Source organism: Rhinopithecus roxellana, chromosome 12, assembly GCF_007565055.1.
Source record: "Rhinopithecus roxellana isolate Shanxi Qingling chromosome 12, ASM756505v1, whole genome shotgun sequence".
NCBI lineage: Eukaryota > Metazoa > Chordata > Mammalia > Primates > Cercopithecidae > Rhinopithecus > Rhinopithecus roxellana.
Window position 1 is genome coordinate 9,801,414 of NC_044560.1, and position 24,451 is coordinate 9,825,864.

Consider the following 24,451-nt stretch of genomic DNA (forward strand, 5'->3'; position numbering starts at 1 on the left):
GGCGCTGAGTGACAGCTCCCAGCTGCACACCAGGCTCCTTGGTAACTGCTCATCTCTGCTGCAGAGGCCAGAGCCGGGTCACCATGGCAACCAGCTGGGATGCGGCAAGGATGAGAGAGGGGAGCATGGCAGGAACATGTCCATCGCTGCCACAGGGAGGGGAGCCCTTGACACTTTGCTGGGACATGGGTGGGGAGAACCCGCTGGACAGGCCCCCTCAGACCTCACCAGATCAGGTAGTACAGGGCTGGGTTCTGGGATGGTAGTTTACAGTGGCTAGGGGGAGGGCACAGAACTCTGCTTCCCCAAACCTCTTGCTGGCCTTAAGTGATGTAATAACCTCTGATTATAACCACAATCGGGCCTCTGTTAAACACGGGTTAACAGTGTGTGCTGTGGAGCTCCCGGGTTCAAATCCCATCGCCACTCTTTATTGACTGTGTGTCCTTGGGCTGGTCTTACTTAGCTAAGCACATAGAGCCTCAGTTTCCTCATCTGTCATTATAAGGGATAAGAACGGTGCCTCCTCCTGGACCGCCAGGAGGTTTACATGAGAGCCATCTGCACATCCTCCTCAAGGGAGCGTGTCTAAAGCCCGGTGGCCCCCGGAGTGTGTTTCAGAGAGTGCATCTGTCACTGCAGCCCCCAAGGCAGCTGGTTCAATAGGCCTGAGGCCCGTGGCTCAGCTGCAGCAAGTGTGCGCAGCTGCCAGCCTTTGGCCCCTCTAAGCCCGGGTAACTGAGGCCTTTCTAGGGTCCAGGGTAGTGAGAAGGGGGAGGAGGGCTCCCTGCTGCTCCAGTGCAGGTTAGCAGAAGGTTTGCAGGGGGCCAGAGTGCCCTAACCCCACAGGCTGACCTTCTGGGACTCACATGTGGGAACAACACCCTGTGTTGCCTCCTGTCTCTGATTCCCTGTCCGGGGGATGAGCTATGATTCAGCTGCACTAGGAGAGAGAATGTGGTAGAAAAACTCTAGGTGGGAGGATGCAGGCTCCCGCATAAAAAACACCAAGTGGCTGGGTGCATGTGGTGATACATGCCTGCAGTCCCAGCTACTGGGGCGCTGAGGTAGAAGGCTCAAGGCCAGGAGTTCGAGGCCAGCCTGGGCAACGCAGCGAGACTCTGTCTCAAAATGGTCTCGCTGCTTTGCCCAGGCTGGAGTGCAGTGGCACAATCTCAGCTCACTGCAACCCCTACCTCCTGGGTTCAAGTGATTCTCCTGCCTCAGCCTCCCCAGTAGCTGGGACTACAGACGTGCACCACCACGCCCAGCTAGTTTTTGTATTTTTAGTAGAGATGGGTTTTCACCGTGTTGGCCAGACTGGTCTCGAACTCCTGACCTCAAATGATCCGCCCACCTTGGCCTCCCAGAGTGTTAGGATTATGGGCAAGAGACACCGTGCCCTGCCTAAAAAACTTTTTTTTATTAAAAAAAAAAAAATGTCCCGACTCCAGTGTCCCAGTGCCGGCACCCTCAGGACACTTTCCTGTATTTCTGAGGGAGCAGCACCAATGCCAACCTCCCCCCTACCAGCCCCACCTGCCCACAATGGGTCTGTGCCCACCTCCAGCTTCTGCTTGGTGTCAGTCCCCAGGAGGTCCCGGACATCTTCATTGTAGATCTCCAGGTAGGAGGCCCGGACCAGGAACTTGGTGTTCTCTGCACACTGCACGGAGCACACAGAAAGAATCTAGACATCAGAGCTCCAAGTCTACCTGCTGCCAGGCTTGGCTCTGGGCCCTGGGCCCTCTGCCACCAGGACATCATGGGAGGAGAAGGAACGTCGAGGCAAGAGGAGTCTCCAACCCAACCCGCCCTGCTGGCCCTCCTGGCAAGCTCTCTCCTCGTCTCCAGCTTGGTGGGTGCTCAGGCCTCTTTGAGTTGTATAATCTTCATATTGCTGTCTAATGCTCTGTCTACAATCCTCATGGGAAAGGAAACAGAGGCCTCCCCACTATTCAGGGTAAAAAAAACACACAAACAAACAAAAAAACAGGGCCAGGCGCTGCTCACGCCTGTAATCCCAGCACTTTCGGAGGCCTAGGTGGGTGGATCACCTGAGGTCAGGAGTTCAAGACCAGCCTGACCAACACGACGAAACCCCATCTCTATTAAAAATACAAAAATTAGCCAGGCGTGGTAGCAGACGCCTGTAATCCCAGCTACTTAGGAGGCTGAGGCAGGAGAATTGCTTGAACCAGGGAGGCAGAGGCTGCCGTGAGCCAAGATTGTGCCATTGCACTCTAGCCTGAGCAACAGAGCAAGACTCCGTCTCAAAAACAAAAACAAAAACAAAAACCCCAGCCGGGCGCGGTGGCTCACGCCTGTAATCCCAGCACTTTGGGAGGCCAAGGCCGGCGAATCACTTGAGGTCAGGAGTTCAAGACCCAACCTGGCGAAACCCCATCTCTACTAAAAGTATAAAAACTAGCCGGATGTGGTGACGGGTGCCTGTAATCCCAGCTACTTGGGAGGCTAAGGCAGGAGAATTGCTTGAATCTGGGAGGCAGAGGTTACAGTGAGCCAAGATCACGCCATTGTACTCCAGCCTGGGTGACAGAGCAAGACTCCGTCTCAAAAAACAACAACAACAAAAATCTGAGGCCACAGGGAAGGCCTGGGCCAAGCACTGGCTCTGGGCTGGTCCTTGGCAGCTCTCCGAGGCCCTACATATTGCTCTGGCTACCATGGTGAGTCCTGGGAGCGGCACAGGTGTGACAGCGACACTGCAGCTGACCAGGGTCATCCCCATCCGCCATTCCCCATGCACTGCCACAAATGGTCGCCAGGTAATTCTCACCTGCAGCCTGGATGCTGGGATGAATTCAGAGTCCAGTCTCAACCTGGCCCATAAAGGCTCAGAGTCTCAACCTCCCTATCTCAAAAATGGGGCTATCAGCTACCTCCTGGGTCAGGCTGGAGATTCAGTGAGATAAGGATGCCAAGGGCTTCACATACGACTTGGTCCATAACAATTGCTCAATAAAGAGGGAAGCTGTGATTGTTACAACCACTTCCTGGCCCAGTGCACAGGGTCAGCAGATCCACAAGAAATGCTCCACTAAGGGTTAGAAGCCAAAAATGACGCGAGAAAAGCATGGACAGAATTTTCTCTGTTTTAAGTTTTTTTCCCACCACCTTTTCAGAACCCGGAGCCTTCCCTGCTCACCTACACGGGGTCAGGCCGGACTCCGAACACTTCCCGTGTCCCTGCCACCTGTCAGAAGTGCTCTGGGGCCCAGCTGCAGCTCTGGCCCTGCCCCTTCCCTCCATGAGGCCTGTACCTGGACGCTCTCGAACACGTGCTCGAAGGCCCTGGGGATGATGCCTCTCTGGGAGGGTGGATCCGGCAGGCCCTGCATGGTGAAGGACTTTCCGCTGCCTGTCTGGCCGTAGGCAAAGATGGTGCCATTGTAGCCTTCAGTGACGCCCTAAGTGGGAGGAAGCCAGGACCCCGTGATCAGTGGACCAGGCACAGCAGGGCTCGGGACAGGGCTCCCTAACTCACAGACTCAGGGCCCTTCCTAGTCCCCCCACCCAACAATGGCACTGGAGTGTGCAGATAAACAAGGCCCAGCTCTGTCCTCAAGGAGCTGACTGTCTGGTGGGGTAGAAGCTGTCCCTGTGTGTGGGTGGGGAAGAGCCTGCGCTGCGGGCTTGGCCCCCTGGGCTCACATCCATCTCCACTTTTACTGTGTGCCCTTGGGCTGGCCTTACTGAGGCACATTGATAAGATGATAAGAGCAACACCTTAGGCCAGGCAGGGTGGCTCACGCTTGTAATCCTAGCACTTTGGAAGGCTGAGGCGGGCGGATCACCTGAGGTCAGGAGTTCGAGACCAGCCTGGGCAACACGGTGAAACCCTGTCTCTACTAAAAATATAAAAATTAGCTGGGTGTGGTGGTGAGCTCCTGCAGTCCCAGCTACTCAGGAGGCTGAGGCAGGAGAATTTATTGAACCTGGGAGATTGCAGTGAGCCGAGATCATGCCACTGCACTCCAGCCCGGGGGACAGAGTGAGACTCCATCCAAACAAACAAACAAACAAAAAAAGATCGGCCGGGCACGGTGGCTCATGCCTGTAATTCCAGCACTTTGGGAGGCCGAGGCGGGAAGATCACCAGATCAGGAGATAGAGACCATCCTGGCTAACACGCTGAAACCCCATCTCTACTAAAAAATACAAAAACTTAGCCGGGCGAGGTGGCGGGTGCCTGTAGTCCCAGCTACTCTGGAGGCTAAGGCAGGAGAATGGCGTAAACCTGGGAGGCGGAGCTTGCAGTGAGCCAAGATCGCGCCACTCACTCCAGCCTGGGCGACAGAGTGAGACTCCATCTCAAAAAAAAAAAAAAAGGATCAATATCTTAAAGGGTAAGAACAGCACCTGCGAGGCTCCCGCAGGGTGCATATGGGGATTCTTTCGTGCATTGGCACAGGAAGCACCGCCATACACAGGTGATCGCCCAATGTCCGCTTGCAATGGAGGGAGCTGGACACACACAGGTGATTCTCGTGGCGGGCTATGGGGCGGGCACACAGCGACAAGAGTCCAGGCAGCCAGCAGGGATGGGGAGTACAAAGAAGTGAAAACAGGATGGTGCAGGAAGAACAAAGGACAGCTTTCCAGGCGGCAAAGACAGGGAGAATTGGGCAGGTGACAGGAAGAGGAAGGCATTCCAGGCTGAGGGGACAGCTTGAGTAAAGCCACACAGGTGAGGTGTGACGAGCAGGAGGTACTGGGGGAGGGGTGGAAGATGAGGCCTGGAAGGAAGAGAGGAGGGAAACCCGGTGCCGTTCCCAAAGTCATTCTTCGTTCATCGCTGTTTCTATTCATTCGACAGGGACTATGCTCAGCCTAGGGACAAAGTGGTGAACCAGGTAGACACAGTTCCTGTCCTTGCAGAGCTCAGGAGCTTGCAAATTCTAGACCTTAGTGTGGGCTTGGGGTGGATCCTGTGTGGGCAGATCGTCCCAGAGAACTGCTCTGAGGCCCCAAGGGCCCACATGGCATCTATGCCCAGTTCCACTGCAAAGACCCATGCTGTAACCAAAACAGGGCTGGGTGTGCCCTGACTTGCCAGTGAGGGAAGATGAAAAGTCACCATTCTGCCAGACGCGGTGACTCATGCCTGTGATCCCAGCACCTGGCGGGCGGATCACTTGAGGTCAGGAGTTCGAGAACAGCCTGGCCAACATGGTGAAACCCCATCTCTACTAAAAACACAAAAATTAGACGGGCGTGGTGGCAAGCACCTGTAATCCCACCTACTTGGGAGGTTGAGGCACGAGAATCGCTTGAACCCAGGAGGCGGAGGCGCTGGGGACAGTGCAGACCTGGAGGCGACACCAGAGGCAGGCTGTGGTTGTGTCCCGCCTGGACAAAAGCCTCCGGACCTACCTGTTCCCGTCTGCCTGTGCCCCTCGAGGGCCTTTCCGCCTGGCTGGGGGGCAGCGCCGCCCCCTGGGTACCCTCGGGGCGGCCTCATGCCCTGCGGCCTGGAGGGCGGCCTGTCCGGCGCCCTCACCTCCACCAACGGGTAGGCGATCTCGTTGTAGATCTGCTCGGTGACGTGGTCCACGTGGTAGGCGCCGTCGAAGGTGAACCGCTTGGGCGGCTCGTCCACGGCGCCCGGGTTCTGGATGCAGCACTGGCCGCGCGCGCAGTCCACAGTCACCACGGGCTGGCAGCGCAGCTCCCGCTCCCGCTGGTTCATGGGGCGGCAGCGCACGACAACCTTCACCGCTTCGGAGGCCATGGCGCCGCGCCCAGGACCACCGGGACCGGAGCCGACCCCAGCCCCGCCGGGGACCCCCAGCAGCCCGGGCCAAGGGGCGGGGCCAGCGCCAGCCACGGGGGGCGGGGCCTTGCGGCGGGGGCGGGGCCGCGACGGGGGGCGGGGACTCTTTTGGGGGTCCCCCAAAAGAGGGGAGCGGGGAGTCGCAAGACCCGAGCCGGGGCCGCCGCCTCCTCCCGCGCCCGGGCTCGCCCGTTTCTGAGGCCCGGCCCGAGCGGGGACGTGGGGGATCTGCGCTGCAGGCGCCGCCGCAGGACCCGAGCCCGGAGCCTCCCCAGCCGCCCGCCAGCACGCTCACCGCCTCGGCGTTCGCGGTTGCTGGGCAACGCCCGTGGCGTCACAGGAGGGGCCCCGGGAATGCCTGGCCTGGCCCGCGAGCTTCGCCCGAGTAATCCCTGGGCAGCCACGCGCGGCCACTTGCGAGAAGCGCCAGTCCTGAGGCCACTTGCGAGAAGCGCCAGTCCTGGCTGGGCTCCTTTCACGTCAGCTGTCTTCTCGAATCCGCACAGCCCCAGTTCAGAGATGTTGCGCAGCTTGCAGAGGCTGCGGCTAAGACTGGGGCCCCCGGCCTAGAGAGATCCCAGGCCTTAGGCACGGGCCAGGGACCTAACTGAGAACAGCGGCAAGGACCTGTTGCCCCTTATCCATGTCCCCGTACTGGCTCAGGGGAAGGCTGCCCACAACCCACAGCCCCTGGACAGCTTCCTGTCATGCCACCCTTGTTATTTCTAAGACCCGAGACTGTAAAACAAACACTTTAGAAGCCAAGTCTTTTGGGCCGGGCGCGGTGGCTCACGTCTGTAATCCCAGCACTTTTGGAGGCCAAGACGGGTGGATCACCTGACATCAGGAGTTCGAGACCAGCCTGGCTGACATGGTGAAACCCCCGTCCCTGGTGGTGGGCACCTGTAATCCCAGCTACTCAGGAAGCTGAGGCGGGAGAATCACTTGAATACGGGAGGCAGAGGTTGCAGTTGCAGTGAGCTGAGATTGCACCATTGCACTCCAGCCTGGGCAAAAAGCACAAAATTCCATCTCAAAAAAAAAAACAACAACAACAACAAACCACGTCTTTTGGATGGAAGGCTGCCTGGCCTATCCCTCCTGGCTCAGCAAGTTCCCCAGCCAGAAGAGCACCTCTGTCACACCTCTGGGCTCTTCCTTGCACTGCAACACTGTCAGCTCCATGTTAGGCACCGTGACAGATACTGGGGAGACAGCCCTCCTGGCCCATGATCTAGCTGGAGAGACAGACACAGGAAACAAAATCCCACAAACAGAATCCCTTAAACGAAAATGTAATTAAAAACTGAATAATGAGGCCGGGCGCGGTGGCTCAAGCCTGTAATCCCAGCACTTTGGGAGGCCGAGATGGGCGGATCACGAGGTTAGGAGATCGAGACCATCCTGGCGAACACGGTGAAACCCCGTCTCTACTAAAAAATACAAAAACTAGCCGGGCGAGGTGGCGGGCGCCTGTAGTCCCAGCTACTCGGGAGGCTGAGGCAGGAGAATGGCGTAAACCTGGGAGGCGGAGCTTGCAGTGAGCTGAGATCCGGCCACTACACTCCAGCCTGGGCGACAGAGCGAGACTCCATCTCAAAAAAAAACAAAAACAAAAACAAAAAACTGAATAATGAGTTCCATGCAACGTATTTTTTTGAGACAGGGTCTTGCCCTGTCACTCAGGCTGGAGTGCAATCATAGCTCACTGCTGCCTCAACCTCACAGTCTCAAGTGATCCTCCTACCTCAGCCTCCCCAGTGGCTAATTTTTTGTAGAGATGGGATCTCATTTTGTTGCCCAGGTTGGTCTCCAATTTCTGGCCTCAAACAATCCTCTCACCTCGGCCTCCCAAAGTGCTGGGATTACAGGCACGAACCACTGCACCCAGCCCATGGAACATCTAAAAAAGGAACTCACTCAGCCCAGGGCATAGGGCAGGCATCTTGAGGTTGACTGGAGCTGAAATATAGTGGCTGAGTGGTTAATAAGGTGAAGGGAAGGGAGGAGGTGGAGGATGCCGGTCTGGGCTGTGCGGAGGTCCTGTGGCACATTGCAGAAGCAGAAAGCAAGCCCGGGTTATCAGTGCAGAAGGACTTGAGTCTTTTTCCTATAGACATATCCACTGAAAGTTACAGCAGAAGAGGAACGTAATTTGATTGAGTCTCCCTGAGCAATTCCTTCTGAGCCGTTGAGGACAGGACCTCTGGTTCACCATTCAGCACCAGCTGAAGGAATGTTTGGCAAAAACGAAATAGGGAAACTGGATAAAAACCTCACCTTTCGAAAGAAAGAAAAGTCTGTAGCAGCTAATCTGAAGCAACACATTTTATTTTGTTTCAAATCCACACAAAAAGGAAAGCGGGGCTACCGAGGTGGCACTGATTGGAACAAAGAGAAAACTGTGGTCTCTGATTAAGACATGGAGTCTGCAAACAGGTGCCCAAAACCTTGCCCTCTCTGTAACATGAGATCAATCAATGCTGGCTGGAGGGATGTTAAAGTGCTTGGTGGAGACTGGTCCCCTCAGTGTGCTAAACATGGCCCTGATAGCTTCTCCATACAGGTAATTCACCAGTAAAACCCATCCCTCACAGAGGAGAGCCTTGGCCCAAGTCTGGACCAATGACCAGGTCTCCTTAACTGCCCATCTCTGGGCTATAATCCTGGGCCCAGGACATCGCTAAACCTCTCTCCTTGCCAGGGAAATGTGAGGCTGGGGCCTCCCATAGAGACCAGTGGTTGGTCGAGGAAGGGGATGGCTCCAGCACAGATGGCTGTAAAGCAGAGTCCCAGCTTCCCACTCACACTCAACATAAAGAAGTCCCAAAGGGCAGTTCCTTCTATCTTTTGTGACAGGATAGCTCACTTAACTTGCAAGGAAGTTACCAGGTTCCAAGCCAAGCCCCTGTCCTCGCTGGAGGGTTGGAGGTGGGGAACACGAGGCCTGGGCCTCTGGGAGGCTGGCTTCTCACTCCCCAAGTTTGCCTCCCTTCTTTCTGCTCTGGTGGGGCTGCCCACTTCCTTCCAAGACTCAGAAATCTGTGACTTTCAAGGCACTGAACAGTTCTGTCCCACTCCCAGACGGGGAGAGGCAGCCCCCAGGCTCATGACGCGGCTTCTGCTTCAATAAGAGAAGTTCATGCAAAATGAACTTGTTCTATAACTGAGTTCAGTAGATTCATGTTTGTCAAGTTTGCTTACAAAGAGGGCTACCTGGGTTTGTCGGTCCCTGGCAGGACCACTGCCTCACACTAGAGTCGCTTCCCTGGGTCTCCCATGGCCCACTGAGGCCAAGTGCCCCTGGCAGGGCCCACATCAGGTCCACCTTTCGACAGTTCTGCTGTGACTGACCCCATTCCCAGTGGGGCTGGCCTGGTGAGGCAAGGTGGCCCCTGACAGCCATGGTCAGTGCCATGCTAAGGGGAATGTCAACATTGGACAGCCTCCCTCCCAAGGCAGCCACCAAACCACATGTGGTCGAGTTGGGGAGAGCCCTGGTCACCCCTCTAAGCCTGCAGCTCACTGCTGGCCCCTCCCTATCAAATGGCTAAAGGAGATGAGCTGGGGGTGGGGGTGCCCTGATGATTCCTAGGGAGAAGGGGTGAGCCTGTGCATCCCTTCGGAGAAAGTGGGAGTCACAGCCCTGAGGTTTTGAGTGGAGATAGCATGGAGATTCTTGGTCCTATCTGCTGTGGGCATCCCTTTCTGCACACAGGAGTCCACCCGTGCGTGAGCGCTGGGTACAGCTCTCTGTCCCTCCTGCCCTCTCTGCACCTTCCCACCCCTCCTTCGCTCTCAGATACATGTGAGAAACAGCCCTGCTCTGTCAGCCCAGATGGGGTCATCCCCAGCCTCCTGCCCACAAGCTCCACAGAGTCATCTCTGCTCTCACAGACACAGTGGCTCACTCCAGGTCTTTGCCCAGAGTGAAAACTCACTCTTGCCTCCCCAAACCCCTCTCCCTCACTCGTCTCATGAGCTTTCTGGAGACTCCCAGTCAGGGCCCCAAGGCCTGGCCTCCTTAGGAGAGGGCCGCAACTCCGCCGTGAACAAGCTGCTGTCCCAGGAGTAAAGCGGAAGCCCAGAAGTCCCAAAGCATCCGAAGCCACCCAGCAGGTCATCCAAAGCCACCCAATGGGTTACCTAAAGCCTGCAACTCCACCTGCCCTCCTGGAATCTCAGTGGCCCACATGTTCTGCGAAAAACCATTGGCGATACCCAACCTCAGGGCTCCCCTCCCACGGACAGTGAGGTGATGGAAGACTGCTCCAAGGGCAGGGTGACTGGATGGAACTGGCGACCAGAGGGGTGCAGGAAGGGCGGAGACACTGCTGGGGCCCAGGAGCCGGGATTAGGCGGGGCCTGTGGGACCTGGGCCCTACCTCTTAGCCCAGGCCCTGCAGCTCTGCCTCGGACTTGGCATGGCTGAGGGGCCGGAGAGTCCGGGGCAGCCTGCCCGGGGGCCCACAGTCCTGCTCCTCGTAGGTAGGGTTCAGGCGGCCCATGTCGAGGGGACAGAAGAGGCTGCGTTCAGTAACCGCGTGGTTCTCCACCAGAGCCTCCAGGCTGGGGAACTCTGCTGGCAGGTGCTAGGGGAGGAAGGGCCTTCAGCTCCAGTCCCCTTCCCCAGGGCTCATGCCAGGCACCAGCCACCTCCTCCCACAGGAACCTGCCCATTTTAGAGAGCAGGGGACGAAGCCCAGAGACTTCACATGTGCTATCGTGGCAAGGCCAAGCACCACTCCCTCTCTCTTCCCAGCCTGGGTAGGACTGAGATGTTTAGCTTGGAAGTAAGGGCACACATGTGAAAAGCCCCGCCACCCCCTCCCATCCCTAGAAACTGGGGGACAGGACAAGATGTCACACTGGAGACTCAGAGGCTGTTGAGCTTAGGCAAGCCCCTGCCCTCGCTGAGTCAGTTTCCTCCTCTGCTAATTTGGGCTAGGGTGTGGGAAAGCCAGGATTCCTGTAGAAATGTTAGACATGACCCCAGCTCAAGACTCTTATTAGAGGTACCCTTCGAAGCCCCCTCTGGAGAGAAGGGCCCTCAGTGACCAGGCACCTCCCTTCCCCTCCAAGAGCCTTCAGGTCAGAGCAGAGCAGAGCCAGCAGAGGTGGGGCCAAGTGGGCCAGCTGGGGGCCAGGCCAGCAGGGCCAATGAGGAAGGAGCAGGACAGTAGAGGCAGGATGGAATTGGACAAGGAATGACACCAGGGAGAGACAATGGGAGACAGGGATGGCAGTGAGGTGCATTCAGGACCTCAGCAGTTAGAAAAGGGAGGGCACCAAGGACCAGGGATAGAGCCAATGATGCGGCGGGGCCCAGGCCCCTCTGGCCGCTGCACTCTTACCTCCAGGCAGTAGCGGCCCAGGTGATTCCGGAAGACCTGGTGGGGCACCACGCCGCACTGTGTGTGCACAGACAGACACCACTGGCCGCTGGCACCCAGCTCAGGCCACAGCAGGAAGGCCCCAAGCACGTCTCTCCGCAACAGGGCCAGGGCACAGGGCCTAGGGGCACAGAGGGGAGAGGGTAAAGGCTGGACTGCTCTCCTGGGCAATGGTCATGACAACCCCAGCAGCATCGAGGCAGCCTGCGGATTAAATGCCCTTAAACACACTGTGCATTGCCTGGGCTTGGTGGCTTATGCCTGTAATCCCAGCACTTTGGGAGGCCCAGGCAGGAGGATCCCATGAGCCCAGGAGTTCAAGGCTGCAGTGAGCCATGACCATGCTACTGCACTTCAGCCCAGGTGACAGAATGAGACCCTGTCTCTAAAGTGAAATTTAAAAACAAAAAAAAACCCAGCAAAAACCCAACATGGGGCCTGACTCAGAGTCAGGCTCAACAGAAAGAAGTTTTTAGAAGCTTAGGTTTCTCCAGGGTCTGTAATTGTTGGCAACGTCAAGACTTTCTCAGGAAAGAGGCTTAAAGAGCTGACACTTAGGGGCCTCGCCCTGTGCAGGCCAGGTGCTGAGGGCTCTACCCGAATTACCTCATTTGATCCTCTCCACAGCCTTAAGATGAAGCTCCTTTCATTAACCCCATTTTACATTAGAGAAAATGGAGGCCCAGGGTGGTGAAGTCCCAGGCCTGAGGTCACCAAGGCTGGCAGCGCTCTGCCCGTGCACAGGAGTGTGTACCTCAGGAGCCTGGGAAGCCCGTATTTCTCTGCCCACTCCAAGGGACTGGGCATTGGGCCAGGCCAGGCCTTTCCTACCTGGAGATGCCAGCAAAGGCCCAGATGTTCTCCGTCAGGCTGCCCTCGCTCTCCACCAGGCACAAGTGGCCACCAGGACCCCGGGGCCATGCCTCCCATGCGGTAGGAACTGTGGAGACCATCCAGGAGTCAGGAGGAGAGTGACCAAGCCCTCCCATTCCCTACAGCTGCAGGCCTCATCACCCATCACCTCTCTGCCCTGCTCAGCAGACACATCCGCACACAGGCCTTCCACCCGCCAGTTTTGGTCCATATGCAGCTATACGCAGTCCCCTGTGCACGGACCCGGATGCAGGCAAACACACACAATGCACAGGCATCACTTGGAGGTGTGGCCACAGCCTTGCAGGAATGGGCACTCACGCCCACCTCTGGCTGGTCCAGGAACGCACAGGCACGTGTCCCAGGTACACACAGGGCAGGCATGCTCCCACCACTCACAGGCCTCCCGAGCCGACAGCTGCAGCTGGGTCTCGTAGGTGCAGCCGCGGTAGGCCCCCGAGCGGATCACCTTGCTGCGAATGGCCTTCTTGCGCACCAGCGTGGGCGAGCAGTAGGGATTCCCCAGGCGGGCATGGCGGGCGCGGCCTTCCGACTCTGGCAGCTCCTTCTAGGGCACCAAGAGGGGCCCCCAGGCAGGCAGACTCAGGTCCAGCCATGTCAGGCCAAGTGAAGCACCTGCCCCCGACATGGCCCCAAACCCATACCCAGTTCCCTTGTCTACTGCCCACTCCTTGGCTGGGGTGCTGCGTACCCCACTGCCCACCAGCCCCTCTGCTGGCAGCCGCCGGAAGGAGACCAATGCATGGACGTTCTGAGAGAGTTGATCACGGCCGAAGGGCTCCCGCACCAGGCCCCCAGGGGGGCCCCCAGAGCTGGACAGTGACTTTAGGGGCACCTCCCCTGTGGGTCCTGGGCAGGGCTCTGGCAGTGCCCGCTCCTCAGGGTGCTGCAAGAGGTAAGCCAGCTGGAAAGAGCGGCACAGGAGCAGGTGCAGGATCTGGACCTGGGAGGGAGGGAGAGAGGTGGGCTCAGTTGGAGGAGGTCTCCGTCTCCCTGGGCCTCAGCCCACCCACCGTGGGTGCATGCAGCCCCTTGGCTTCGGAGGCTCTTCCCATTCTTCCTGGGAAAGTTCCTACTTACCCTTCAAAACCTCACCACCATGCAGGCTTCCTTACCAGCTTCCTTATTTATTTAACAAACACTGAGGACCTTCTGTGGTCCAGGTATCACGCATGGAGCAGAGAATGGAAGCATGAGCTCACGCACTCCTGCCCCCAGGCTTACCACCCCCGCCCTGCACGCCACGTCAGCACCCTCTTCCAGGAAGGGCCAAGAGCCCAGGCCCTGAAGTCAGAACTTGGGTTCCAATCCTGGCTCTGTCACATAGGAGCGGCTGTGGGACCCTGGGTAGAGCATGGCACCTCTCTGTGCCTCGGTTTCCCACCTCCCTGTGCCCCTTTGAGGAGTCAGTGAAATGGAGCACAGGAAATTCCCAGCACAGGCCCAGTGCTTTTTGGGAGCAGCGCATCCCACCCACCACGCACACCATCCAGACCCAACGTGTCAGACCCGTGAGCATCAGATCAAGGACCATGACTCAGCCACCTGTCACCCCAGTATCCAGCACAGGGCCTGGATATACAGGATGACAGCAAATGGTTGCTGGCCAGAACCAAACTCAGAGCCTGTCTGCCAAACGCCTAGCTGCTGAGGCTCTGTTGTTCACGACAGCCAGCCTGGCTTTGACTTTCTGATCCACCTGCCCACCCCGACTGCTCTGGGCCAAGCACTGTCTCAAGACCTGGACCCAGACTCTACTCTCAAAGAACTCAAGTGCCTGTAATTAGGACAGACGATGGTAGCGTGCGGTTCATGTCACAGGACCCCAGAGAGAGGGGCCATCCGGAGGAGTCAAGGCGGGGTTCAGACATGTGGGCTGAGCCCTGAAGAGTGAGTGGAATGTGCCAGGATGAGAAGGGGAGGGGGATGCCAGACAGAATGGCATGAGCGAAGGCCTAGTGCTGTGACTCTCCACTCTCTAAGCACGTGGCCAGGTTCCCGCCCCGGGCCCTAGGGAATGCTGAGGCCACTGACTTGCTTTGTGGTATCCTCAGTGGAAAGAGCCACAGAAAGAGGCAAGGGGTGCATGCCTGGAGGGGGATCAGGCCGCCCTGACAAAGCCCTCAAGGAACCTGCCCTGATGCCCAGCACACAGTCCCTCTGGCCTCCATGGTGGTCCCCTGCCTCGAGCCCCAGATACCTCTCCTGGCTGGCTGCCCACAAAGAGGTGGCAGAAGAGCTTGCTGGCTGGGCTCCGTGGGTTTCGAGCCACGAAGGCAAACTGGCAGTCGGCAGGGCACCAGGTGGAGTAGAGGATGCGCCTCAGGGCATGCGCCATCAGAAGCACCTGGCAAGGCAGCAGCGTGAGGCCCCCATCAGACCCACCGGGCAGCCCCACCCCTGCTCGCCAGCCTGCAGGGGTGAAGAAACCCTCCCTCCTTCCATCCCGCCCGGTCTCAAGCTCTCATCCTTCACATGGGCCCTGGGCTCAAGATCACCACCCCCATGTGATGCTCGGCCTGCCGGGGCCCAGAGAACGGGAGTGACGGCAGGCACTGGGGTGACACACCTGGCCCCTGGAGGCAGGTGACTGGGGTGCGAATCCTGGCTCTGCCACTCATTTGTGTGACTCAGGCAGGTGAGGGCAGTCCTCTGAGCGCCTGTGGTGACGCATCAGGTAGGGAGATACCAGCACCTCTCGACAGGGCTGTTGCTGGGGATCAGTGGGAGCTCATGTGAGTAGCACAGGACCTGACCCCAGAGGCCCGCAATGCCCAGCTCTGGGGACACCAGGTGTGCCTCAGTGGTAGGTGACTGATGCCCGCAGCTGTGAGGTGCAGTCTGGCGCGCAGTTAGTACCCGCCCTACGCTGGCTCAGCAGGAGGACGAGCCTGCAGCAGGGCAGGGAGGAGGAGCAGTGGCCAGGAGCAGCCCTACTGCACCTGGGTGAAGCTGCCCATGGCCCACCAGCCAGGGCGGGGCAGGGAAGCTGCGAGAGCCTCAGTGGGCTGGATGATCCTGATGCTCAGGCGGGGAGGTGGCCCTGGAGGGATTCTGGAAGCCCAGGGGTGGGAAGCTGTTGCCCGAGCCAGCCCTGGGAGGAGGCGGCCCTTGGTGCAAGTCCAAAGGCACAGAGCAGGTAGGCTGGTGCGCCAGGGGGACCCCAGGGGAAGCAAGGGGGCCGAGCTGAAGCCAGGACCTAGGTGGAGAGCGCATCCTGAGGCTGGAGACACCTGTACCCATCCAGTCCTCACCTGCACCCACAGGGGTTCCTACCTCACCCTCCCCGCTGTAGATCTTGAGACCCTGAAGGCTGAATTTCAGGATGACGGCCCGGCGTCGGGGACAGCCCTGGGTGGAAAATAGTAGTGGGGAAAGGCACCACCTCCCAGACCCTGCCTTGGCTTGCCCAGCCTCAGTACCATCCACCAAAGGCTGGTTAGCCCACACCACCACCCCTGGCACGGGGTGGGGCCCTGGCTGGTGGAACCCCCTGGCGCTGGGGAAGTGTGGATGGCTCCTGGCAGATGACCCCGAGCTAGGGCCACCACTGGCCAGGCTATGACTGTCACCCACATCTCCCTCTGTGGTTTCCAGCTGTGGGGCCCAGGTCGCAGTAGCCCAGGGCATAAGGATGGGGCCTCTGAAGCCTGGGTGTGTGTCCTGACCAGCCCACCACAAACACTGCCTGTGTCCTGCCCCTCTCTAACTGTGGGGAGGGTGGATCTGGTCTCGGGGTTTATCTGGTCTTCAAGGCTGTGACTTTCATTAGGGAAGTGCCCTCCCAGGCTACCCACCTTCAGCGCCCACAGCTGCTGCTGCACCAGCCACACGCTCTCCTGGGTGTCCAGGTCGTCCACAGGGAAGGAGCCCACGTACTGCTCGGCGGTGGGGCGAAGGGAGTACGTCAGGGAGTCAGGTCCATGGCTCCTAACCCCATCCTCCAAATTCCCCCCAAACACACATCTGCTCTGCCAGGCAGGCTGTGGACAGACAGAGCTCGATTCTCGGAGCCCAGGCTCTGCTGCTTTCCCGGCAGGTGACCTTGGTCAGGTCACTGAAGCTCTCCGAAGTCCCAGTCCCTCATCAGGGCACACACACACTCCCCAGCCCAAGTCAAGGAAGAGAGAGGTAGAAATAGGTCCTAGACCCACAGCACTTCCCAACCACCAGCGCCTGCTACCTGAGGGCCACCCACCAGAGCACACCTGGACAGGGCGTCCCCACCCACCTGGGCAAACTTGGTGATGCACCTGGGCCGGTGAGGGGCCAGCCCGCAGTCAGAGGCCCTGCGGCCCCCAGCCCCTGCCTTCTGCATGGCCCTCGGGGTGCCTGGCTTCTAGCTCCACGGGAGGGGAGGCTGCAAAGGGCAGAGGGAGAAGGGCTGCTTTCGAGACAGGCAAGCCACAGAGTGCCCCTGACAGGCCATTCATTCACTGGCTTCCTAAGCAGCTGCTATGTGTGCAGCAATGCTGGGCAATGCCCTGGGCACTGGGGAGCCAGCCCCAAAGAAAATGATGACATCTCTGACTGCCCTCAAGGAGCTTACATTGTTGCTGGGGGGAAAGACATTGAACTAAATAGTAAGATAGATCACACGTGAGATGCGGATGGAGCGAGGAGGAGAATAGGAAACGTCAGCTTAGAGGCAGGGCTGATTGTTGCCGGGAAGCCCTCACTGAGGAGGGGAGGTTTGGTTCAAGATCTGAAGGGTGTGGCGGTACATGCCCAGGGTCACTCACTCATTCACTCAGCAAGCTCTGAGGATTGTGGTGCTCCGGGCTGGGGCCTCCCCCAGGGGGTGGAAGTCAAGGGACAGACCTGTAACCAGCTTTCACGAAGTGCCCGAGGGAAGGGAGGGCCACCTGAGAGGGCGCCATCAAAGAGAAAGGCAGTGACAGCAGCAGAAACAGACTGCAAAGACACAAAGGCAGGCAGGCAGCGGGGCCCGCAGGCCGACCTCGGCAAGACCAGAACAGCAGGCTGGATCCAGTTTGGGATCAGCCTTAGATGCCAGGCTCGGGAATTCAGACCCCACCCTGTAGGTAGTGGGAGCTATAGCAGGTTCTAGGGCAGGAGCTCTGTAGTTCATGAAGGTGGCTACAAGCTGGATGGCCAGAGCTGATGAGGCCAGGGACCTGCTGCAGGAGACCATGCCTCACTCAGCCCAAACGGACCCCAGCCCCTTCCTGAATCCCCCAGTCCCTTGCAGATCATGAAAACCAGAACTCAGCCAGACAGTGCGCTGACGCAGACAGGATGTGGGGAAGGAGGACAACTGCCCTGGGGGCTAAGGACCACCCCCCCCGGAACTGCCCGGCCCAGCCAGGCTCTGGTCTTTCCTGGGACCCCTCTCCCACATCCAGTCGTGGAAGAGGAGTGGACCCCCCCTTAGGCGACTGTCCTCAAGGGCAGGGAGCACACTATTTCCCATGGGAGCCCAGGACACAGCTGGTGCTCAATTAATGTGGAATTAACACATCATAGCCCCATGATTCCAAGAAAGAACGGCTGAATGCCTCTGGCGAGGTCCCCCAGGACTCAGCTCCCTCGGTCTCTGCTGGGACCAATGAGAAAGCCACCTCTGTGTCCCATCCTGGCTGGCTTCTCTCACCAGCCTGCTTGTCATCACTGACTTGGGATCAGAGTCCTGGGTCCAAATCCTGTGTGACTTTCGGCCAGCTGCCTCAACCCTCTGAGCCTCCCCTTCCTCATCTGCAAACCTGGGATCATGTGAGAAGGAGATGGGGACAAGAATGGAGGAGCAGGCGCCCAGCCCGACATCAGCCAGGCTTGGATCCAAAGCTCAACAAAGCCTGCTGCTTAGGAGGGAGCTTGGGAGGACAGCGGGGTCTGACCACTTCCGCTTTCCTCCTTGTCCTTGGCCACCCTGACAGGCGCCCACCCAGGGTGGGAGGGCCAGGCAGGGGAGGCCTACCTGGGGGCTCAGATTCCCACCACAGAGAGCAGGTATCCAACAGAGCCCTGGGCAGCAAGGACGGGTCTGGGGTGTGCTCTCGCTCAAGGAGGAGGGCTGGGGTGCTTTGGAACTGACTCTGTTAGCACCAAGAGCCCAGGAAGGGACCCTGTTTCTGCCCGCCCATGACCTTTAACCCCAAGCTCAGGCCAGGGTGGAGGTGCCTGCACCTATCCACTTTCAGTGAGCAGCCAGGAGCCAGGAAAAAAAACGCTGCAACTGTACCGTCCCCTGGAGTCTTCCTGGCGCCCCCTCCTACCCTGGCTGCCCTCCTGCTTTTCTGGGCTATTGCACCCTGATCATTTTCATGTCATATCCTTTACCTACTATACCTTTTATGTTTAAATAAAGCAAAGTTAGATGTGCAACTGGCACTAAAGCCATGTGACATCATTTCCAGGTAAGGAGGTGGCGGGGCGGGGGGCTTCCAGTGACATCATTTCCAGGTAAGGAGGTGGCAGGGCGGGGGGCTTCCAGTGACATCATTTCCAGGTAAGGAGGTGGCAGGGCGGGGGGCTTCCAGTGAAGCCACCTTTCAACTTCATAGTCACATCCTGGGGCCAGGATAGGCCAGGATGGCAGGCAGTGGGGAGGGAGGAGGCAAAGACAAGACAATGCGGAGAAAAGGAGAGGGAAGGTACGGAGGATTGGGGGGTGGCCAGGGACAGAGGCAGGAACAGAGAAGGGCGAGAAAGACAAAGCAAAGGAGACAAAGGAGAGCTATGGGGAGGAGAGGGGAAGGGTACGTTTCTCGTCCTGTCCTGGCGGACACAGGCCCTCAGGCACCAAGAGATGGGGAGGAGCCACGTGGGCATCTCACACTCACACGTACACACAGCTGTGTCCAGGGCTACTGTAGCCCCTCCCTCCACACCCAAAGCTCAGCTTTCGGTGTCCCCAGTATCCCAGCTGTGGGGGTGCGGAGGCCACCCACTGGCCCTCTTAGTGGCCCCACCCCACCCACCATCACCTGATCCTTTCCCTATCTCCCTGGTCCTTAGCCTCCTTGGAAACTGGAAGTTCCTCCCTCCTTCCTAAGCCTGAGGAGCACAGTGCATTCAGCCCAGGCCTGGAGTTGGGGTGGGGGGCTCCCGGGGAACCAGGGAGGGCACGGGACTCACTCTAACCCTGGAAACCTTACCCATTCCAGGCACAAAACACCCACTTGTCTCTCTGGGGGCAGATCTGCTTTTCCCAGGCTTTCCACTGCAGTCTGGCTGGGCCAGTACCTTCCGAAGGGGACACACTTGGAATGAGGCTGGGGCTGTCCTCTGGTTTTCCAGGTGGCCCTGCTCAGAGGCAGGAGACTGGATGGGCTGACCTGCCTCATGGGCCAGGCGCAGAAGCCCTCTGGGGCACTGCACCATAGCTGAGTTGGGGAGACCACCAGCCCGCAGACCCTGGGTCAGCAAAGGGTGGCTCAGAGGAGTGAAGTCACTTGGCCATGGTCACACAGCTTAAGTGAGAGAGCAGGGAAGCAAATCCATGTCTCGTGCTGTTTCCTCAGGCCATGGCGGTGTCTTTCTGCTCGGACTCCCCTCCCACAGATAAGCAGGGTGTCCACTGCTGGAGTTTGGTGGGGGTCCCCGCCAGTCCAGGAGGAGGAGAGGCAAGGAAGCCGCCGGCTAGGGAACTAGGTGCTGCCTTCTGGCCAGAGGGTCTCCTCCCACTGCCCCAACAAGCGCCCACCTGTCCTGGTCCACAGGGTCGGGGAAACCCAAGGCCACCCAGCCAGGGGTCAAGAACCTGGATTGTGGGGTCTAACGTGGTTGGCTGGCGTGACCTTGGGCAAGTCACTTAAGCTCTCAGCCTCCAGGTCCTCAGCTGTAGGGTGGGAATCCCCCAGCACTACCTGTTGGGGTGCTCGTAGCTCTGGTCCTTCTTGGAATGTTTCCGAGGCTGACTGTGTGTTAGGCCCCGCCGCCAGTGGACGAAGGTCCCCGCCCTCTAGGGGCACCCAGCTGGGGTGGTGGAGGCGGCATGGGGGTAAAGTAATGAGAAGAGAACAGCGGGGTGAGGAGAAGGCGAGGTGCGTGCGTGTGCTGGGGGTGCTGCTTCACGGCCTCTGGAAAAAGGAGACACGGGAGCGGGAAGTGCTGTTCCAGGGGTGGGTGCACCGAGGCCCCTGAGGGGCGGGCGCGGGGGTGCGAAGCGCTCCAGAGTGGGCTGCCGGTGCCGCTGTCGCTACCTCGCTCGGGGCGCTGCGGAGGACGACCAGGGGCCCCGGCAGAGTCCCCGGACCCAGGAGCGGGCTGGGCTCTACTCCAGGGCACGGAGGAGGCTTACGGTGGCAGGGAGGGCAGATGACCGAGCGAGTGACCGGCGCCCCTCACTCCCCAGACCTTCCCGCGTCCGCGTCCGCGTACCAAGCCCCCCGCCCCGGCCGGGCTCCCGGCGCTTACTCACCGCCTCTCGAGTCCGGTCCCCGCCGCTCCGGCCCGCGACCCCAGCGTCTTCCGCCGCCGCCGCCCCGCGCTCGGGTGCCAGCCCTCCGCCGCCCCCGCCCCCGTCCCCGCGCCCCCACACGTGGCCGCGGGAACCGACCCCCCAGATCACCTGGCGGCGGTGACTCCCCTCACTCACCAATCGGCGCCCGCGGAGCCGCTCCTCTCCGCCGCGCCGCCCAATCAGCGGCCGCGAGGGGCCCTGGCACCGCCCACGCCCGGCCCTCCGCCTGGAAGGCCGGTAGAGGCTGGCCCCGAGCTCCGAAGGCACCTCCTCCCGGACTGGGGGCGCTGAATCCCCCGTGCCTCACTCACGGGTCCCTCCTCCTGAAGAGTCTTTGCCCCTCCCCTCTCTGGCTGGTTCCTCCGCGTCTTCCGAGCCGCGTCTTCGGAGCCGCGGCTACCGCACCGCCTCCTCCGGGAAGCCTTCCATGACCACCGCTTCACTCTGCAGAGCCCTTGTCACTCCCTTGCTCGCCTGTCATCCCTCTCCTCTTACTCGAGGACAAGTGACACTGGACCGGAGTGTCTCCGTCCCCATTGTGTAGGACCGAGCCTGGCTCAGTGGAGGCGCTCAGGGAGGGGTGGTTCGGGCCCGGCCTTTGTGGGTGGAGGGTCGTTGCGCATCCTCTTCCTCCTCACTTTCTTCCCGCCTGGACGTTCTCAGCAGGGAACTGACCGATCCTGCCTAGGCCTGGGGCCCAGCACCGAGAAGTCTGGGAAGGAACGTTGCTCACCGCACACGGGCCGTGGCCCCGTCCTTCGGGCCCTTTAGGTGGGGAATCGGGCGAGCAGCTGCAGCCACGGCACCGGGACGGGGAGCGCTAACGTCCCAGGAGACCGGGCGACGAGCCAAGGCTGCTGTGTATCAAACTTGACATTTGCAGAAACCCCCCCGGAACCTGCCCATGCACCACACCACAGAGAAATCAGGACACAGGGGCTCAGGGCCCGTGGGGCGGGGGCAAAGACTGCAGCCCGGGAGCGGGGCACCCTGACAGGCGGGAACAGCGCAGAGGGCCTGAGGGTCCCTGGAGTTCCAGAGGAGGCGGGTTTGCGCCAAGAGGCCATGCTGGCCATTCCTCCCCAGGGGATCTGGAAACCCAGAGGCAGCAATGAGGCGTGGCCCCAAATCTGGGCGCTTCCTCTTACGAACGTGAGGCCTTGGGCAAACGCCTTCATCACTTTCATCTGTGAGCGCCTCGTATGGAAAGGAGCGTTACTAACGCCTGACTCACAGCCACGTGAGCATTCAAACGAGGAAAGTGCGTAGCGCAGTGCCTGATCCACAGGAAGTGAGGCACCCAATAAATACTAGCTGATATTAGACCTTACTTTTATTCTTGATTTTCTTTTGTATGTGACAGTACAGCAAGGTAAAGTTTAGGACAGGGTCTGACTCCCTCGCGCAGGCTGGAGTGCAGTGGCGCGATCATGATCACTGCTCACTCCTCCATCTCTCAGGTTCAAGCGATCCTCCTGCCTCAGCCACCGAGCAGCGAGCAGCTGGGACTACGGGTGCATGCCACCACGCCCAGCTAATTTTTTTGTTTGTTTTTTAGTAGAGACGAGGTCTCACTATATTGCCCAGGGCTGAAGCAAGGGTTCTCTTGACTTCTATATGTCAAGTGCTCTGGGCAACACTTCACCACAGCCATCTGCCAGCCTTGAGTCCAGTGACAAGAAGAACCAAGATGGTTTACAAGTCGCTCCTATTCTCTGCAAATCCAGCTTATTAAACTCGGAGTTCACAAAGAATAAAGGGTTAATTCCTAGCTTTCTTGAGTGGGGCGGGAGGGAGAAAAACGCATAAATTTTAAACAGAGGACTCGACAATTACTAGCTCCCCAGTCCCCGTTTTGAGAATATTCAGAGAAAGCAACATGAGGCACAGCTCTGTTAAATACTAACTCTAACAAGTTTTCTGATGCATACAATTCATTTCTGATACATGTAATTTAAAAAATAGTGGCAGGAATCTGTTTCAGATCAAAATGACAAAAGTTTAAATTCAGATGATGAAATAGTCAAAACCAGAAGGAGAATCCCGCTTTCTAAATCTTTCTCAGAAGGAAACAGAGGGTCAATATTTGAGTGACAGGCACTGTGCCAGATCCCAGGAACACAGAGATTTACAATAAAACATACAAAGTGCTGCAAAAACCAGATCTAGAGGCCAGGTGCGGTGGCTCACACTTGTAATCTCAGCACTTGGGAGGCCAAGGCAGGTAGATCACCTGAGGTCAGGAGTTGGAGACTAGCCTGGCCAACATGGTGAAACCCCATCTCTACTAAAAATACAAAAATTAGCTGGGCATGGTGGTGTGCGCCTGTAATCCCAGCTACTTGAGAGGCTGAGGCAGGAGAATTGCTTAAACCCAAGAGGTGGAGGTTGCAGTGAGCTGAGATCGTGTCACTGCACTCCAGCCTGGGTAACAAGAGCAAGACTCTGTCTCAGAAAAAAAAAAAAAAGAAAAAGAAAATCTAAAAAGATAAGTATGTTCAAAGTCTGTGGCATTGACTACTGACTTCTACTACCAAGAAGGGTCTTCTTTTTGTTGGTCTTCAGTCCGACTCAGAAATATAAGATTTCAAAACCAAATGCATTTATATATTTGAAATTTTCTATTTTTACTTAAAAAAAATTTTTTTTGGCTGGACGCGGTGTCTCATGCCTGTAATCCCAGCACTTTGGGAGGCTGAGGCAGGTGGATCACGAGGTCAGGAGATCGAGACCAGGATCCTGGCTAACACGGTGAAACCTTGTCTCTACTAAAAAATACAAAAAAATTAGCTGGACGTGGTGGCTGGCGCCTGTAGTCCCAGCTACTCGGGAGGTTGAGGCAGGAGAATGTCTTGAACCTGGGAGGCGGAGCTTGCAGTGAGCGGAGATCGTGCCACTGCACTCCAGCCTGGGCAACAGAGTGAGACTTTTGAGATGTAGTCTTGCTGTGTCACCCAGGCTGGAGTACTAGGGTGCAATCTCTGCTCACTGCAACCTCCGCCTCCCAGGTTGAAGCAATTCTCCTGCCTCTGCCTCCCAAGTAGCCTATTACATGTGCACACCACCACGCCTGGCTAATTTTCACATTTTTGGTAGAGATGGCCCAGGCTGGTCTTGAACTCCTGACCTCAAGTGACCCACCTGCCTCAGCCTCCCAAAGGGCTGGGATTACAGGCATGAGCCACCGTGCCCGGCCTTCATTTTAATTTATGCATAGAAATAATATAACTGCTTATCTGAGTTATTCCCCCAGGTTACCAAATTCAGTTGGTCCTAAAAGCACTTCTCCTGCCTCTCCTAAAAGCGCAGAAACACCAAACTTGTACCACAGATGTAGCCTCGCTAAAGGTATATTCGATGTACAAACTGAAAGGTTTACATCAAGTATAACAAACTTCAGTGCGTGTCACCATTTCCTGCGTTCCGCTCAGGATTGCAGCATAAAACGGCCATCACTGCGTCATCTGCCAAATGTCTGTGATCTCACATTCATGACAACACAAGCTCTTGGGAGCCACCAGGTGTAAAACTTCAACCACTGGATTAATGACTCATGCGTGCAGGAAGCCCAAAGGACCCGTATTAAGCAGGGAAGGACGACAAAAAGGCAAGCTGGGTTGGGGGTGGGAGTCATGACTGCTGAACATGTTGGTGCACATGCCATGTCATGGTATATCCTGATGAGTCAATGACAATGACTAAACCACACATGTGTGAGCTTGCTATCAATCTTTCCTTTTCTCTAAAATCCCAGAATCTGGTGCTGGAGTGGGCAGCTGACAAATGTGTGGGAAGTACCACCACATCACTGAGAAGCTGTTCTCCAACAACAGGACTGAAAACCAGAGCCAAGATGATGAGCTCCCAGCAGGCTTAGCACAGTAACAGGTCATCCACATCCACTTAACAGTGCACACTCCATCTCAAGTCTCCAACACCTTC

The 24,451-nt window shown here is 58.0% G+C and overlaps 2 protein-coding genes across 4 annotated transcripts in view; both read right to left on the bottom strand.

Annotated features, from left to right (window-relative positions):
- KIF17 (kinesin family member 17) overlaps positions 1-6,150 on the bottom strand; it is a 54,729-nt gene extending 48,579 nt beyond the window's left edge. For 2 of the 3 annotated variants that reach the window (XM_030913776.1, XM_030913775.1), the window contains exons 1-3: positions 5,525-6,150; positions 3,285-3,431; positions 1,565-1,666 (exon numbers count right to left, since the gene is read on the bottom strand). In XM_030913776.1, the coding sequence (XP_030769636.1) occupies positions 1,565-1,666; positions 3,285-3,431; positions 5,525-5,755 (480 nt within the window). In that variant the 5' untranslated portion in view covers positions 5,756-6,150. Of the gene's footprint in view, positions 1-1,564; positions 1,667-3,284; positions 3,432-5,397 lie in introns of all 3 variants that reach the window. The other variant, XM_030913777.1, reaches the window with a different exon arrangement.
- A 1,962-nt stretch (positions 6,151-8,112) lies between these two features.
- Positions 8,113-20,516, bottom strand: SH2D5 (SH2 domain containing 5). Its single transcript, XM_030912733.1, has 10 exons — positions 20,468-20,516; positions 16,316-16,444; positions 15,882-15,962; positions 15,361-15,435; positions 14,285-14,431; positions 12,776-13,027; positions 12,463-12,631; positions 12,022-12,130; positions 11,152-11,311; positions 8,113-10,389 (listed from the first exon to the last, which is right to left on the bottom strand). The coding sequence occupies exons 2-10, from the start codon at positions 16,400-16,402 to the stop codon at positions 10,186-10,188; spliced, it is 1,284 nt and encodes a 427-aa protein (XP_030768593.1). The 5' UTR covers positions 16,403-16,444; positions 20,468-20,516; the 3' UTR covers positions 8,113-10,185.
- Positions 20,517-24,451: the final 3,935 nt, after the last annotated feature.

What these genes read in the sequence shown, in the direction of transcription:
- SH2D5 (XM_030912733.1), bottom strand. Translation starts at nt 16,402, where the DNA reads ATGCAGAAGGCAGGGGCTGGGGGCCGCAGGGCCTCTGACTGCGGGCTG. An exon ending in AGGGGCTGGTGGGCAGTGGG is followed by an intron (nt 12,632 to 12,775) that starts GTACGCAGCACC and finishes TTGGTGCCCTAG; the next exon opens with AAGGAGCTGCCAGAGTCGGA. An exon ending in GCCTTTGCTGGCATCTCCAG is followed by an intron (nt 11,312 to 12,021) that starts GTAGGAAAGGCC and finishes CTGTGCCCCTAG; the next exon opens with GCCCTGTGCCCTGGCCCTGT.